Source organism: Penaeus vannamei, chromosome 30 (genome assembly GCF_042767895.1).
Source record: "Penaeus vannamei isolate JL-2024 chromosome 30, ASM4276789v1, whole genome shotgun sequence".
Classification (NCBI taxonomy): Eukaryota; Metazoa; Arthropoda; class Malacostraca; order Decapoda; family Penaeidae; genus Penaeus; species Penaeus vannamei.
The window spans coordinates 1,616,227-1,633,726 of NC_091578.1; the positions used below are offsets into that span (position 1 = coordinate 1,616,227).

At 48.7% G+C, this 17,500-nt stretch overlaps 1 protein-coding gene across 4 annotated transcripts; it reads right to left on the reverse strand.

Moving 5' to 3' along the window:
* Nucleotides 1-1,642: 1,642 nt before the first annotated feature.
* Nucleotides 1,643-14,842, reverse strand: LOC113815233 (uncharacterized). 4 transcript variants are annotated; one of them, XM_070143540.1, is made up of 6 exons: nt 14,699-14,842; nt 14,023-14,127; nt 12,487-12,535; nt 11,701-11,783; nt 11,299-11,478; nt 1,643-1,918 (listed from the first exon to the last, which is right to left on the reverse strand). In XM_070143540.1, the coding sequence occupies exons 2-6, from the start codon at nt 14,107-14,109 to the stop codon at nt 1,877-1,879; spliced, it is 441 nt and encodes a 146-aa protein (XP_069999641.1). In that variant the 5' UTR covers nt 14,110-14,127; nt 14,699-14,842; the 3' UTR covers nt 1,643-1,876. The 4 variants fall into 4 exon arrangements, with proteins under 4 accessions (XP_069999641.1, XP_069999643.1, XP_027223106.2 ...); XM_070143542.1 differs by having other exon boundaries at nt 1,643-1,832; nt 14,699-14,837; XM_027367305.2 differs by lacking the exon at nt 14,699-14,842 and adding an exon at nt 14,394-14,687.
* Between the last annotated feature and the right edge of the window lie 2,658 nt (nt 14,843-17,500).

Genomic DNA, 17,500 nt, shown 5'->3' on the forward strand with positions numbered 1-17,500 from the left:
ATTATTTGGATACATTTATTCATGCAGAAAAGGTATGAATGAGGCTGGATATCCTCTCAATACAAGAGATGTATTTGACCGGTTTCGATTACGTCTTCATCAGAAACACATGTATTTCTAACGAAGACGTAATCGAAACCGGTCAGATACATCTCTTGTATTGTGAAGATATCCAGTCTCATTCATACCTTTTCTACATTTGTCAACATGGATACGGTTCATTTATTTATGCATTGAAAATTTTCTGCCGCGTCAACATCTGAGGTCATTAGTGGCGAACTCAAGATTTAGCGATAGAGTGAGGCTTGGAGACCCCCCCCCCCCCCAGGTAAGGGAAGGTCATACAGCACTAGGATAAGTATCGTGGCGAAAAGGTTAAAAAGGAGTTAACGATTTTCTAGGACAAAATATGTTAGATGTCAAATGTTATGCAGCGCCATAGGTTATCATGGTAATGAAAATGGTAAAGAGGGGAGAGCAAACGGAGTACGAAGACTGTTCAAGAGAGACAAAGGCAGCCTTTCATCCTTCTACAGCACGGCTCTCACTTCCGGATGTGGACAGAAGAGGAAGCAGAAGAGAAGGAATAGGAAAGGGTAGGGGAGAAGAGAGCCCATGTAAAATTAGGGGAGGTAGGGGTGATCCCTTACACTGGGCCCCTAAGCCTCTAACGACAATAGTATATTAAGTCACAGTACATAAAAATAATTACATGCTTATCTCCTGCACCTCCTTGAGACCCCAAATGATTAGGGAAATTTAGTATTGGTCCATAGGTCATGTAATTACTTCCTTATTGTATTCAGATACTACTTATTTGCCATACTATTTGGCTTTGTTTTCTTACACGATTTAATGGCTGTTTGTCCGACTCCCTCTCCAAAGTCCCGAGATGCAGCCCTGTCTTGTAGCCGTCCTATTTCCACAGAACGGTTTGCCCGCGTCTCGCTCCCACGAGGATTTGTAGACTTGATAACGATCCGTGTCCTGTTTACCACTAGGATTACATGCAGTTTGTGGCCCCGGTGGAGCATGGTCTGGACTGTACGTGTTACATACCGAGTTGTGTATATGGCGACGCTGCTGGAGTGTTTACAACTATCATTCTTAAGAGACAAAATTAGTAAACAAGTCAGTGAAGATATTAAACTATAATAAGCCGAGATATAATTACTATTGATTTAAACCAAATGGCTATCGAGTAACAAATACGAGACAGGCACTCACAGGCATTATAGATGACCTTATTTCGGTAACAAACAAATATCTTAATACATACAGCTGTAAACCAGTTCAAACTACAGTTGCATCCGGGCATCACAAATATTTCTACAGCGAATACTTCTTTCAAGGACCATGCACAGCTAGCAGATTCTTATTGTCGAGGAAACTTCTTAATCAAAGCTTTAAATAACAGTATCAAGTATTTACAGGCTATCTAAATGACCATTAAACACTTTAATAGTTATCTGTAACAAGTTTCCTTCTGTCTTGTTGTGCTTTTATTCATGGAGATGCCTAGGTTTTGAATTTTTGATCATTTGTATATAATGAATCTTGCAATATCATAACTGATATGGACTACAAAAAACAAAACATTACGATACATAACACGACAGGATAAATCAACAAGACAAACAAATATACAATAAAATCTTTAATAGCTAAGAACATTAAGCATAGATAAAAAATTATAACATTACACAATTACACATCTCTTAGATTAACCCACGTTAAACCACTCACGCAAAAAGAGGGGTATTTCTTGGTAAAATATAATGGCTGCTCTGTCCACTGAGGAGCTAAACGATAATCTCGGGGCCACCATGGTACTGGAATGAAGGAATTTTGGCTTGTTCAGTTGGGAAGAATATTTCTAGAGAGTGAAGTGTATGGTTCTTGACGCATGCGGACATATCTGGGGAGAGAGATATAGCAAGGGCAGATAGGACATATCTGAGGATGGAGATATAGCAATAGGAAAGGACATACAGACAGACAGACGCGAGATTGATACTGATACTGAACTGTGTATTTCTATATATCTATAAACACTATCCGTCTGTCTCAGACAAACAGACCAACACATACAGACAGACAGACAGACAGACGGAGAGACGCACAGTTAGAGAACCTGAGAAAGAGACCCAGAAACACACAGATACAGACGAAGATAAGACATGCAGTGACAGGCAAAGTGACAAACACAAACAAATAAGAAAACAAAAGAAAACAGAGGGAGAGGGAGAGACAGACAGTCAGAGAGAGGGGAGAGGAGAGAGAGAGAGACAGTCAGAGAGAGGGGAGAGGGAGAGAGAGACAGTCAGAGAGAGGGGAGAGGGAGAGAGAGACAGTCAGAGAGAGGGGAGAGGGAGAGAGAGACAGTCAGAGAGAGGGGAGAGGGAGAGAGAGACAGTCAGAGAGAGGGGAGAGGGAGAGAGAGACAGTCAGAGAGAGGGGAGAGGGAGAGAGAGACAGTCAGAGAGAGGGGAGAGGGAGAGAGAGACAGTCAGAGAGAGGGGAGAGGGAGAGAGACAGTCAGAGAGAGGAGAGGGGAGAGGGAGAGAGAGACAGTCAGAGAGAGGAGAGAGGGGAGAGGGAGAGAGAGACAGTCAGAGAGAGGAGAGAGGGGAGAGGGAGAGAGAGAGAGTCAGAGAGAGGGGAGAGGGAGAGAGAGACAGTCAGAGAGAGGGGAGAGGGAGAGAGAGACAGTCAGAGAGAGGGGAGAGAGAGACAGTCAGAGAGAGGAGAGAGGGGAGAGGGAGAGAGAGACAGTCAGAGAGAGGGGAGAGGGAGAGAGAGACAGTCAGAGAGAGGAGAGAGGGGAGAGGGAGAGAGAGACAGTCAGAGAGAGGAGAGAAGGGAGAGGGAGAGAGAGACAGTCAGAGAGGGGAGAGGGAGAGAGAGACAGTCAGAGAGAGAGACAGTCAGAGAGAGAGACAGTCAGAGAGAGGGGAGAGGGAGAGAGAGACAGTCAGAGAGAGGGGAGAGGGAGAGAGAGACAGTCAGAGAGAGAGAGAGTCAGAGAGAGACAGTCAGAGAGAGAGAGAGTCAGAGAGAGACAGTCAGAGAGAGAGAGACAGTCAGAGAGAGGGGAGAGGGAGAGAGAGAGAGACAGTCAGAGAGAGGGGAGAGGGAGAGAGAGACAGTCAGAGAGAGGGGAGAGGGAGAGAGAGACAGTCAGAGAGAGGGGAGAGAGACAGTCAGAGAGAGGGGAGAGGGAGAGAGAGACAGTCAGAGAGAGGGGAGAGGGAGAGAGAGACAGTCAGAGAGAGGGGAGAGGGAGAGAGAGACAGTCAGAGAGAGGGGAGAGAGACAGCCAGAGAGAGGGGAGAGGGAGAGAGAGACAGTCAGAGAGAGGGGAGAGGGAGAGAGAGACAGTCAGAGAGAGGGGAGAGGGAGAGAGAGACAGTCAGAGAGAGGGGAGAGGGAGAGGGAGAGATAGACAGTCAGAGAGAGGGGAGAGGGAGAGATAGACAGTCAGAGAGAGGGGAGAGGGAGAGATAGACAGTCAGAGAGAGGGGAGAGGGAGAGATAGACAGTCAGAGAGAGGGGAGAGGGAGAGAGAGAGAGTCAGAGAGAGGGGAGAGGGAGAGAGAGAGACAGTCAGAGAGAGGGGAGAGGGAGAGAGAGAGAGTCAGAGAGAGGGGAGAGGGAGAGATAGACAGTCAGAGAGAGGGGAGAGGGAGAGATAGACAGTCAGAGAGAGGGGAGAGGGAGAGAGAGAGAGTCAGAGAGAGGGGAGAGGGAGAGAGAGAGAGTCAGAGAGAGGGGAGAGGGAGAGAGAGACAGTCAGAGAGAGGGGAGAGGGAGAGAGAGACAGTCAGAGAGAGGGGAGAGGGAGAGAGAGACAGTCAGAGAGAGGGGAGAGGGAGAGAGGGGAGAGGGAGAGAGAGACAGTCAGAGAGAGGGGAGAGGGAGAGAGAGACAGTCAGAGAGAGGGGAGAGGGAGACAGACAGTCAGAGAGAGGGGAGAGGGAGAGACAGACAGTCAGAGAGAGGGGAGAGGGAGAGACAGACAGTCAGAGAGAGGGGAGAGGGAGAGACAGACAGTTAGAGAGAGGGGAGAGGGAGGGAGAGAGAGAGAGTCAGAGAGAGGGGAGAGGGAGAGACAGACAGTCAGAGAGAGGGGAGAGGGAGAGACAGACAGTTAGAGAGAGGGGAGAGGGAGAGAGACAGTTAGAGAGAGGGGAGAGGGAGAGAGACAGTCAGAGAGAGGGGAGAGGGAGAGACAGACAGTCAGAGAGAGGGGAGAGGGAGAGACAGACAGTTAGAGAGAGGGGAGAGGGAGAGAGACAGTTAGAGAGAGGGGAGAGGGAGAGACAGACAGTTAGAGAGAGGGGAGAGGGACAGACAGACAGTTAGAGAGAGGGGAGAGGGAGAGACAGACAGTTAGAGAGAGGGGAGAGGGAGACAGACAGTCAGAGAGAGGGGAGAGGGAGAGAGACAGTTAGAGAGAGGGGAGAGGGAGAGAGACAGTTAGAGAGAGGGGAGAGGGAGAGACAGACAGTCAGAGAGAGGGAGAGACAGACAGTCAGAGAGAGGGGAGAGGGAGAGAGACAGTCAGAGAGAGGGGAGAGGGAGAGACAGACAGTTAGAGAGAGGGGAGAGGGAGAGAGACAGTTAGAGAGAGGGGAGAGGGAGAGACAGACAGTCAGAGAGAGGGGAGAGGGAGAGACAGACAGTCAGAGAGAGAGAGAGACTGACAGTCAGAGAGAGGGGAGAGGGAGAGAGAGACAGTCAGAGAGAGGGGAGAGGGAGAGACAGACAGTCAGAGAGAGGGAGAGACAGACAGTCAGAGAGAGGGGAGAGGGAGAGAGACAGTCAGAGAGAGGGGAGAGGGAGAGACAGACAGTCAGAGAGAGGGAGAGACAGACAGTCAGAGAGAGGGGAGAGGGAGAGAGACAGTCAGAGAGAGGGGAGAGGGAGAGACAGACAGTTAGAGAGAGGGGAGAGGGAGAGAGACAGTTAGAGAGAGGGGAGAGGGAGAGACAGACAGTCAGAGAGAGGGGAGAGGGAGAGACAGACAGTCAGAGAGAGGGAGAGACAGACAGTCAGAGAGAGGGGAGAGGGAGAGAGAGAGTCAGAGAGAGGGGAGAGGGAGAGACAGACAGTTAGAGAGAGGGGAGAGGGAGAGAGACAGTTAGAGAGAGGGGAGAGGGAGAGACAGACAGTTAGAGAGAGGGGAGAGGGAGAGACAGACAGTCAGAGAGAGGGGAGAGGGAGAGAGACAGTCAGAGAGAGGGGAGAGGGAGAGACAGACAGTTAGAGAGAGGGGAGAGGGAGAGACAGACAGTTAGAGAGAGGGGAGAGGGAGAGAGACAGTCAGAGAGAGGGGAGAGGGAGAGACAGACAGTCAGAGAGAGGGGAAAGGGAGAGACAGACAGTCAGAGAGAGGGAGAGACAGACAGTCAGAGAGAGGGGAGAGGGAGAGACAGACAGTCAGAGAGAGGGGAGAGGGAGAGACAGACAGTTAGAGAGAGGGGAGAGGGAGGGAGAGAGAGAGAGTCAGAGAGAGGGGAGAGGGAGAGACAGACAGTCAGAGAGAGGGGAGAGGGAGAGACAGACAGTTAGAGAGAGGGGAGAGGGAGAGACAGACAGTTAGAGAGAGGGGAGAGGGAGAGACAGACAGTTAGAGAGAGGGGAGAGGGAGAGAGAGACAGTCAGAGAGAGGGGAGAGGGAGAGACAGACAGTCAGAGAGAGGGGAGAGGGAGAGACAGACAGTTAGAGAGAGGGGAGAGGGAGAGACAGACAGTCAGAGAGAGGGGAGAGGGAGAGACAGACAGTTAGAGAGAGGGGAGAGGGAGAGACAGACAGTTAGAGAGAGGGGAGAGGGAGAGACAGACAGTTAGAGAGAGGGGAGAGGGAGGGAGAGAGAGAGAGTCAGAGAGAGGGGAGAGGGAGAGACAGACAGTCAGAGAGAGGGGAGAGGGAGAGACAGACAGTTAGAGAGAGGGGAGAGGGAGAGACAGACAGTTAGAGAGAGGGGAGAGGGAGAGACAGACAGTTAGAGAGAGGGGAGAGGGAGAGACAGACAGTTAGAGAGAGGGGAGAGGGAGGGAGAGAGAGAGAGTCAGAGAGAGGGGAGAGGGAGAGACAGACAGTCAGAGAGAGGGGAGAGGGAGAGACAGACAGTTAGAGAGAGGGGAGAGGGAGAGACAGACAGTTAGAGAGAGGGGAGAGGGAGAGAGACAGTCAGAGAGAGGGGAGAGGGAGAGACAGACAGTCAGAGAGAGGGGAGAGGGAGAGACAGACAGTTAGAGAGAGGGGAGAGAGAGAGAGACAGTCAGAGAGAGGGGAGAGGGAGAGACAGACAGTTAGAGAGAGGGGAGAGGGAGAGACAGACAGTTAGAGAGAGGGGAGAGGGAGAGACAGACAGTCAGAGAGAGGGGAGAGGGAGAGACAGACAGTTAGAGAGAGGGGAGAGGGAGGGAGAGAGAGAGAGTCAGAGAGAGGGGAGAGGGAGAGACAGACAGTCAGAGAGAGGGGAGAGGGAGAGACAGACAGTTAGAGAGAGGGGAGAGGGAGAGACAGACAGTTAGAGAGAGGGGAGAGGGAGAGACAGACAGTTAGAGAGAGGGGAGAGGGAGAGACAGACAGTTAGAGAGAGGGGAGAGGGAGAGACAGACAGTTAGAGAGAGGGGAGAGAGAGAGAGACAGTCAGAGAGAGGGGAGAGGGAGAGACAGACAGTTAGAGAGAGGGGAGAGGGAGAGACAGACAGTTAGAGAGAGGGGAGAGGGAGAGAGACAGTCAGAGAGAGGGGAGAGGGAGAGACAGACAGTTAGAGAGAGGGGAGAGGGAGAGAGAGAGAGTCAGAGAGAGGGGAGAGGGAGAGACAGACAGTTAGAGAGAGGGGAGAGGGAGAGACAGACAGTTAGAGAGAGGGGAGAGGGAGAGACAGACAGTTAGAGAGAGGGGAGAGGGAGAGACAGACAGTTAGAGAGAGGGGAGAGAGAGAGAGACAGTTAGAGAGAGGGGAGAGGGAGAGACAGACAGTTAGAGAGAGGGGAGAGGGAGAGACAGACAGTTAGAGAGAGGGGAGAGGGAGAGACAGACAGTTAGAGAGAGGGGAGAGGGATAGAGACAGTCAGAGAGAGGGGAGAGGGAGAGACAGACAGTCAGAGAGAGGGGAGAGGGAGAGACAGACAGTTAGAGAGAGGGGAGAGGGAGAGACAGACAGTTAGAGAGAGGGGAGAGGGAGAGACAGACAGTTAGAGAGAGGGGAGAGGGAGAGACAGACAGTTAGAGAGAGGGGAGAGGGAGAGACAGACAGTTAGAGAGAGGGGAGAGGGAGAGACAGACAGTTAGAGAGAGGGGAGAGGGAGAGAGACAGTCAGAGAGAGGGGAGAGGGAGAGACAGACAGTTAGAGAGAGGGGAGAGGGAGAGACAGACAGTTAGAGAGAGGGGAGAGGGAGAGAGACAGTCAGAGAGAGGGGAGAGGGAGAGACAGACAGTCAGAGAGAGGGGAGAGGGAGAGACAGACAGTCAGAGAGAGGGGAGAGGGAGAGACAGACAGTCAGAGAGAGGGGAGAGGGAGAGACAGACAGTTAGAGAGAGGGGAGAGGGAGAGACAGACAGTCAGAGAGAGGGGAGAGGGAGAGACAGACAGTCAGAGAGAGGGGAGAGGGAGAGACAGACAGTTAGAGAGAGGGGAGAGGGAGAGACAGACAGTCAGAGAGAGGGGAGAGGGAGGGAGAGAGAGAGAGTCAGAGAGAGGGGAGAGGGAGAGACAGACAGTCAGAGAGAGGGGAGAGGGAGAGACAGACAGTCAGAGAGAGGGGAGAGGGAGAGACAGACAGTCAGAGAGAGGGGAGAGGGAGAGACAGACAGTCAGAGAGAGGGGAGAGGGAGGGAGAGAGAGAGAGTCAGAGAGAGGGGAGAGGGAGAGACAGACAGTCAGAGAGAGGGGAGAGGGAGAGACAGACAGTCAGAGAGAGGGGAGAGGGAGAGACAGACAGTCAGAGAGAGGGGAGAGGGAGAGACAGACAGTCAGAGAGAGGGGAGAGGGAGGGAGAGAGAGAGAGTCAGAGAGAGGGGAGAGGGAGAGACAGACAGTCAGAGAGAGGGGAGAGGGAGAGACAGACAGTTAGAGAGAGGGGAGAGGGAGAGACAGACAGTTAGAGAGAGGGGAGAGGGAGAGACAGACAGTCAGAGAGAGGGGAGAGGGAGGGAGAGAGAGAGAGTCAGAGAGAGGGGAGAGGGAGAGACAGACAGTCAGAGAGAGGGGAGAGGGAGAGACAGACAGTTAGAGAGAGGGGAGAGGGAGAGACAGACAGTCAGAGAGAGGGGAGAGGGAGGGAGAGAGAGAGAGTCAGAGAGAGGGGAGAGGGAGAGACAGACAGTCAGAGAGAGGGGAGAGGGAGAGACAGACAGTCAGAGAGAGGGGAGAGGGAGAGACAGACAGTCAGAGAGAGGGGAGAGGGAGAGACAGACAGTCAGAGAGAGGGGAGAGGGAGGGAGAGAGAGAGAGTCAGAGAGAGGGGAGAGGGAGAGACAGACAGTCAGAGAGAGGGGAGAGGGAGAGACAGACAGTCAGAGAGAGGGGAGAGGGAGAGACAGACAGTTAGAGAGAGGGGAGAGGGAGAGACAGACAGTCAGAGAGAGGGGAGAGGGAGAGACAGACAGTTAGAGAGAGGGGAGAGGGAGGGAGAGAGAGAGAGTCAGAGAGAGGGGAGAGGGAGAGACAGACAGTCAGAGAGAGGGGAGAGGGAGAGACAGACAGTTAGAGAGAGGGGAGAGGGAGAGAGAGACAGTCAGAGAGAGGGGAGAGGGAGAGACAGACAGTTAGAGAGAGGGGAGAGGGAGAGACAGACAGTCAGAGAGAGGGGAGAGGGAGGGAGAGAGAGAGAGTCAGAGAGAGGGGAGAGGGAGAGACAGACAGTCAGAGAGAGGGGAGAGGGAGAGACAGACAGTTAGAGAGAGGGGAGAGGGAGAGACAGACAGTTAGAGAGAGGGGAGAGGGAGAGACAGACAGTCAGAGAGAGGGGAGAGGGAGAGACAGACAGTCAGAGAGAGGGGAGAGGGAGAGACAGACAGTTAGAGAGAGGGGAGAGGGAGGGAGAGAGAGAGAGTCAGAGAGAGGGGAGAGGGAGAGACAGACAGTTAGAGAGAGGGGAGAGGGAGAGACAGACAGTTAGAGAGAGGGGAGAGGGAGAGACAGACAGTTAGAGAGAGGGGAGAGGGAGGGAGAGAGAGAGAGTCAGAGAGAGGGGAGAGGGAGAGACAGACAGTCAGAGAGAGGGGAGAGGGAGAGACAGACAGTTAGAGAGAGGGGAGAGGGAGAGACAGACAGTTAGAGAGAGGGGAGAGGGAGAGACAGACAGTCAGAGAGAGGGGAGAGGGAGAGACAGACAGTCAGAGAGAGGGGAGAGGGAGAGACAGACAGTTAGAGAGAGGGGAGAGGGAGGGAGAGAGAGAGAGTCAGAGAGAGGGGAGAGGGAGAGACAGACAGTCAGAGAGAGGGGAGAGGGAGAGACAGACAGTTAGAGAGAGGGGAGAGGGAGGGAGAGAGAGAGAGTCAGAGAGAGGGGAGAGGGAGAGACAGACAGTCAGAGAGAGGGGAGAGGGAGAGACAGACAGTCAGAGAGAGGGGAGAGGGAGAGACAGACAGTCAGAGAGAGGGGAGAGGGAGAGACAGACAGTCAGAGAGAGGGGAGAGGGAGGGAGAGAGAGAGAGTCAGAGAGAGGGGAGAGGGAGAGACAGACAGTCAGAGAGAGGGGAGAGGGAGAGACAGACAGTTAGAGAGAGGGGAGAGGGAGGGAGAGAGAGAGAGTCAGAGAGAGGGGAGAGGGAGAGACAGACAGTCAGAGAGAGGGGAGAGGGAGAGACAGACAGTTAGAGAGAGGGGAGAGGGAGAGACAGACAGTTAGAGAGAGGGGAGAGGGAGAGACAGACAGTTAGAGAGAGGGGAGAGGGAGAGACAGACAGTTAGAGAGAGGGGAGAGGGAGAGACAGACAGTCAGAGAGAGGGGAGAGGGAGAGACAGACAGTTAGAGAGAGGGGAGAGGGAGAGACAGACAGTTAGAGAGAGGGGAGAGGGAGAGACAGACAGTTAGAGAGAGGGGAGAGGGAGAGACAGACAGTCAGAGAGAGGGGAGAGGGAGAGACAGACAGACACACACACAGACAGAGACAGACACACACACACACAGACACACAGACAGACACACACACAGACAGAGACAGACACACACACACAGACAGAGACAGACAGACAGACACACACAGACAGAGACAGACAGACACACACACACAGACAGAGACAGACAGACAGAGACACACAGACAGAGACAGACACAGACACACACACAGACAGAGACAGACACACAGACAGACAGACAGAGACAGACACACACACAGACAGACAGACAGAGACAGACACACAGACAGACAGAGACAGACACACACACAGACAGAGACAGACACACAGACACACAGAGACAGACACACACACAGACAGAGACAGACACACACACAGACAGAGACAGACACACACACAGACAGAGACAGCCACACACACAGAGAGAGACAGAGACAGACACAGACAGACAGACACACACACAGACAGAGACAGACACACACACAGACAGAGACAGACACACACACAGACAGAGACAGACACACACACAGACAGAGACAGACACACACACAGACAGAGACAGACACACACACAGACAGAGACAGAGACAGACAGAGACAGACAGACACACAGACAGACAAACACACACAGAAAGATACACAGACACAGACAGACAGACACACACACAGACAGAGACAGACACACACAGACAGACAGACAGACACACACACAGACAGAGACAGACACACACAGACAGACAGACAGAGACACACAGAGACGGAGACAGACACAGACACACAGAGACGGAGACAGACACAGACACACAGAGACGGAGACAGAGAAAGACAGAGACAGAGACAGAGACAGACAGACACAGACACAGGCAGACACAGACAGAGACAGACAGACACAGACACAGGCAGACACAGACAGAGACAGACAGACGCACAGACACATACACAGACACACGCACACGCACACACGCACAGAAAGACAGACAGACACACAGACACAGACACCCCCCCCCCACACACACACATACAAAGACAGACAGACAGACACAGACACAGACAGACAGACAGACAGACACAGACACCCCCCACACACACACACACACAGAAAGACAGACACAGACACGCCCCCACACACACACACACAGAAAGACAGACACAGACACCCCCCACCCCCACCCCAGAAGGCATCGAGGCTAACGCACCGTGAGCGCGAACGAGCGGACGACCACCGCGAAGCAGACCTGCACGACGGCCATGGATATACTGGCGACCCCGTCCGAAACGTTGGCGACGGCTACGATGATGAGGCAGCCGTAGGCGAAGTTGGCGAGGGCTACGACTAAGGTGTTCGTGACCCACGCACAGAGCAGCTTGACTTTCTCCTGTGCGGGGAAGGAATGAAAATCAGAAGGTTCTTCCTTGAGCGGAATGTATATCAGAATTTTTTTCCTCCAACTGAACGTACATCAAAAATGTCTTCCTCGAACTGACCGTATAATCAGAAAATTACTTCAGGTTGGTGTTTTACTACCAATCAATTTTTTCCCCCTTTCTACCTAGGAAAAAAACTGAATTACACTAAAGAGAAGGACCAGAAACCTTACCTTAAGAATAGCGATTAAAAGCAGGAATGCAAGGGGGATGTTGATGATCTCGACCAGCAGGGCAAACCAGGCTTCGTTTCTAGCTGTGGAAAAGGACGGGGCATCAAGCGGGTTATATTTTAAAAGGTATTTCATCTTCCCATTCTATGTGGGTGGGTAATTGGATGAGAGGGATGGAGAGAGGGAGAGAGGGAGAGGGAGAGAGAAAAGAGGGAGGGGGACAGAGAAGAGAGGGAGTGGGAGAGGGAGAGAGAAAGGAGGAAGAGGGAGAGGGAGAGAGAAAGGAGGAAGAGGGAGAGGGAGAGAGAAAGGAGGAAGAGGGAGAGGGAGAGAGAAAGGAGGAAGAGGGAGAGGGAGAGAGAAAGGAGGAAGAGGGAGAGGGAGAGAGAAAGGAGAGAGAGAGAGAGAGAGAGAGAGGGAGAGGGAGAGGGAGAGGGAGAGGGAGAGGGAGAGGGAGGGAGAGAGAGAGAGAGAGAGAGAGGGAGAGAGAAAAGAGGGAGAGGGAGAGGGAGGGAGAGAGAGAGAGAGAGGGAGAGGGAGAGAGGGAAGGAGAGAGACAGTAGATAGGCAGATAGGTGGGTGAGTGGGTAGATAAATGAATGGGTAAAATTTCACCATGTTAACCTCCCATCATTGACTCTCTAGCTTCAGTTCCCCGCTTTAATACAAAAAAAATAAATATAGCATTTTCTTTGAACATCCTTTTCCCGGTTTCCATTCCCTCTACACTTGCATCCTACTCCCATCTTCATCACTTCATTCCTTCACTATGCTCATCCTACTTGCCGTAGCATATGCTTGTGACAGCAAACACGAGCCTCAGTATAGACACAACCTGAAAAGGAATTACAGTAAAAATAGAAATCCTTTGGTCTATTATGTACAATACATATACAGTAAGAATATATAGATGGATAGATCGATAGATTGAGAAACGAAGAGGGTAAATGATAGATGGATAGAGAGATGGATAGACAGATATATATACGCATGCGCATATATATAGTATATACATATGTACGCATACATGACATGTACACACGGATGTATTTATGTATTCTATGTGCACGTGTTAGCGAGTGTTCGTTTTAGTTCCACTCAGCCATTAATTAGAAGGAAAATTTTACCTGAAGTGGACGTAATAAACGAAAATAAATTTTTCTTATACGCCGTGCATATTGTTCCGGCACCGGATTTTATAACATTTTGGCTATTCGCCCGGCATACACTCGCGCTTGCGCACTGTCAACAATTCTGTCTTGGTCATTTCACGCAATATTCATAGTGGGATCGAGAGGCTGCTGGGATATTTTTCCGGCGTTTTTTGTCGGAAACCTGCACTGAAGAGCTGTTTTTTTTCCGGCAGAGGCGCACATCAAAATTTTTTATTATTCTTAGGACCGAGTGGACATACATGCTAAGTTTGCTACAGTTCGACATTTCTGTGATTTTCATTCCTATTCAATGATTGTATCGTGCCTTTAAACGATAGGACCGCACCCGTCAGAGATGGAGTCCCCGACGCCCGCCAACGGTGTTTGGGGATCCCGTGGGGGAATCGGGGGTTGGGGGGGGGATGATTTCGTTCATACCATGCATTTTGAACAAAAAAAATGTGGGAAATTGAAAATCCGAGCCAAGGATAGTATTTCAAATGATAAAGAAAGTGAAAAATGTAGGAACCCGAGAGAAGATTCGGCCACGGATGATTCGACACGGTGTTGCGCGAACGAACGTGCAAGTGAACCGCATCTTAAACGCACGAACGACCAGTAGGATCGCCGTATGGACCAAAAATATCTCCTAACTCGGGGATTACGCCCCCCGGACCCCCTCCCGATTGCCGTATTTTCCGATGCAGGCAAACACCAAGTAGTACTTCAACTCTGGCTTCACTTTCTTATCCGGTGTACGCTTCAAAGCCGCAACAACAGTCCTTGAATCTTTGACATAAAACTGTGCGAAAGTCCTCTTGAAATTTGGTCAAGCTGTCCTTCACATCAGCAAAACTGGCAAATTCAGTTCCAACTTTGAAGGAATCCATAATCGATGATCGACCCTTAGCCATGAACAATGAACAACACAAAAACAGCGCCAAAGTTTGTATGCAAGGCTAATGCGCGAGTGTGTGTTTGCGCGCAAATAGTTAATGCGCATGTATGCCGGACGAATAGCCACTGTTACAAAATCCGATGCCGTAACAATATCCACGGCGTTTCTTCTATGGGTTTTCCATCGCAACTCGATAATAACAAAGTTATGACGTATGTGAGAGATAAAAAAAAAATACCTCTTTTTCTACCCACTAATTGCCAGACTTACTATCATGATTATAGCGATCATGAGGGAGCCATCGCGCAGAGAGATGCTGCACATAAAGCTGTCCAATGTACAACACTTTCGTCCCATGGCTGCTGCTGGTCAGTTCTGGAGAAGAAATGCACACTTTAGAATCAAGCGCCGGGAGTTCGGTAACTTTCCATCTAGTTATATTTTACTATTTACAAAATTAACATGCAATGGAACTATATAATTTGACTCTCAACACCACCATTGCTAATGACCCTGAACTCCGCCTTGCTCTTAGTTGTAGATTGTGAACTCCCTGAAACTATGAAGAGTTTTATAACCCCTTATTTGCACTCAAGGTTAATCAAACGGCAAATTAACTTGCAACGCGGTATTGCGGACACCTTTGTTGCCAGACCAGAACGGTGAAATGGAAGGGAAGTGTTAAGAGGGATCACAATGCACTTTTCACTTATGAACATATCTTGCATTCACGTCGACACTACCAAGACTCATCAACACCGTATCAAGTATTTCATTTCACGTCACGTCTTCGAATCGTCTCACTTCCAAGGGACGTTATTGCCACGATGATCCAGATTAATAAATCCCGCACTTCCACTCGCAGATTTAACAACCATAATAAACCAAACGGTAATTAGCAAGTCCAATAATTAGGGAGATATTCGTCGCCTCCTTCTCGACCTACCTATTTCCTTGTCGTCCCTCCTCACTGCCTGGAACGCCACGCTCGACGACTCAGCTGGCCACGGCGTCGTCCGCTCGCCCGACGGACATCCGAACGAGTGGTTTGGTTGTTCTTAGTGTTTCATTGTGTTTTCGCCTCTATGGCCTTGTCGTATATGGCCGAATTACATTATTCACTTAATAGAAGTATGTTGATAGATGCTATTTTTTTTCCAGCGATCGTAGATGAGTCTCTACAGGACGCTAACACTGCTTCCACGTCTAAATACTCAAGACAATTATTTTCATCCTACAGCCCATCATCCTACGAAATGATGGTTCGACTATCAGGGCAGAAGTACTCTTAGATCTATATATGTATATGTTTGTATGTATGCATGTATTATGTGTATATATTTATGAATGTTTATACATACATATACATACATACATACACATACACGTACACATGCATACACACATAAACATATAAACACGCACACACAAATATATATATATATTATATATATATATATGTATGTATGTATGTATGTATATGTATATATATGCATATGTGTGTGTGTATGTTTATATGAATGTTTCTATCTATCTATACATACATACATACATATGCACACACCCAAATACACACAAACACACACGCACACATATATGTGTGTGTTTGTGTATGTATATATACATATATTTACATATATATGAATTGTTTGTGTGTGTATACATATATTTACATATATATAAATTGTGTGTGTGTGTGTACATATATTTACATATATATATATACATAACACGCACACACACACATACACACATGCGCGCGCGCGCACACACACACACACACACGCACACACACACACACACACACACACATATGTGTGTGTGTGTGTGTGTGTGCATATAGATATATGCATACATATATATAAATACACACACACACACACACACACACACACACACACACACACACATATATATATATATATATATATATATATATATATATATATATATATATATATATATATAATTTATTTATATATGTATATATACACATATATATACATATATATACATATATACATATATATATATATACATGTATTTATCACCACTGTATAATATTCCTTCGATCCTATATTAGTAAAATAAATCTAAAAGGAAAGACAAGCAACCCGCTCATCCCAAGGCGCCCCTTCTCATTAAACACTCGATAACGATGTTGATATCAGTCTACAGAAGGCGTAACTGTTATCATTGAGTAACTGTTATCGTGCCGCCAACGACGTTTCCCGCGCGTGAGTCAATCTCGACCCGTCTGAGTCAATTCTTATCGTTTCCGGAGACGTGACGTCACTCCTACTCGCCCTGCGGCTGCCCCGTCGATCAAAACAAAAGGTCTTCCGCGGCAGAAGGGGTTTCGGTGCCTCTTGCTTCACATCGGCGCTCTGGTCTTCGCCCTCGCCGCCGGCAGGTAGTTCAGGTGGCGGTTGCAACAAGCCTTAATGCATTCAGGACTTCTGGGCCTTCTTCACGGAATGAGAAATGGAGAAAATCCTTCGAAAATACCCCCATTCCTAACCGGAAATTGGTTCACGCGACCCCCGCCTGCGGTTTAATAAGCAAATTCGAGTAATTAAAGTTTCATTTGCATTTTTGGTGAACGTAATCAAAGGCTTAACCGATCAATTTCAGAGAAGGATGTAGTTGTGATTACCTATATGGCGGAAGAATTGGTAAATTTAATATTTAATTCCGAATATTATATTTATGTTGGTTACATGTACTGCTTCGCCTTTACAAATACTTGGCCTGTTACAATTTAATTAGCTTTGAATATACTGCTTCTTGATTTGGCTTTATAAATGAAAGAAAGGCCTATAAGTCTATTTTCGTAGCAGAAACAATCGGTATGGAATTCCCATAAAAACAGTATAAAAAGATTCCGAATCCAGTAATGCTACATGAGAGAAAAAAAACCATTGTACAACCTGTTTCTTCTAAGACACCATAGAAAAACCATTTTCCGATATTGCTGTTCTTATAAAGTTAACAATACCAAACAACTACATCACAATGCATTATAAAGTGACTATAAGACGTTTGGCAGTGAGAAGTAGAAGGAAAATAACATTACAGCTGCAGTGACATTGTTAGACATGAGGCAGGAAGGCAAACTTAAGGAGACCTAGATCTTCTTGCCTTCCACTTGGGCACTGAAGTGTTTCTGCAGTAAACAAAGATAAAAGAACAAAGCGGTAAATAGGCCTAACGGTTACAAAGACTAAAAAAACCTGCTGTAGTTTTCGATACAGAGTGACGATGCAGGACAGCCAAAATTCTTAAGAAATTGAGTGAAATTTTGAACAATAATGATACGCAGAACTTCACACGCTCCTACAAGAACTGAGATCTATCATTGAATGCATATACAATTCACTGATGAGAAATTTACAGCATGTAAATCTGAGAGAGGTAGAGGTGTTTACAATAGGTGCGTGAGACCGATTAGAAAGTAGAAAACGAGAAAGAATAATGTAGAAACTCATCCAGAGAAGTGGGTGGAAATAAATGTTATATTAATATTTGAAATGAATGAGAAATAGCGAGGAAATTAGTGCTATAAGGGATAAGAGGACAAAAAGAAGAGAGTAAAAAGAGAATAAAAGAGGTTTTTAGGTGTGCTGTAGACTGACAGAGAACAATGTGATGGAAATGTACACAAAAAAAAGTCTTCACGCGTTTTATTTCTTTAAAGATAGAAAACGCGGCGTTTGTATTGGGATAACTAAGGAAGAAGTGTAGCAAG

Excerpts from the sequence above, each read along its gene's own strand:
- LOC113815233 (XM_070143540.1), bottom strand. The coding sequence starts at position 14,109 with ATGGGACGAAAGTGTTGTACATTGGACAGCTTTATGTGCAGCATCTCT. Across the intron at positions 12,536-14,022 it reads TGATCGCTATAATCATGATA|GTTGTGTCTATACTGAGGCT; the intron begins GTAAGTCTGGCA and ends ATTCCTTTTCAG. Across the intron at positions 11,479-11,700 it reads TTTTAATCGCTATTCTTAAG|GAGAAAGTCAAGCTGCTCTG; the intron begins GTAAGGTTTCTG and ends TTCCCCGCACAG.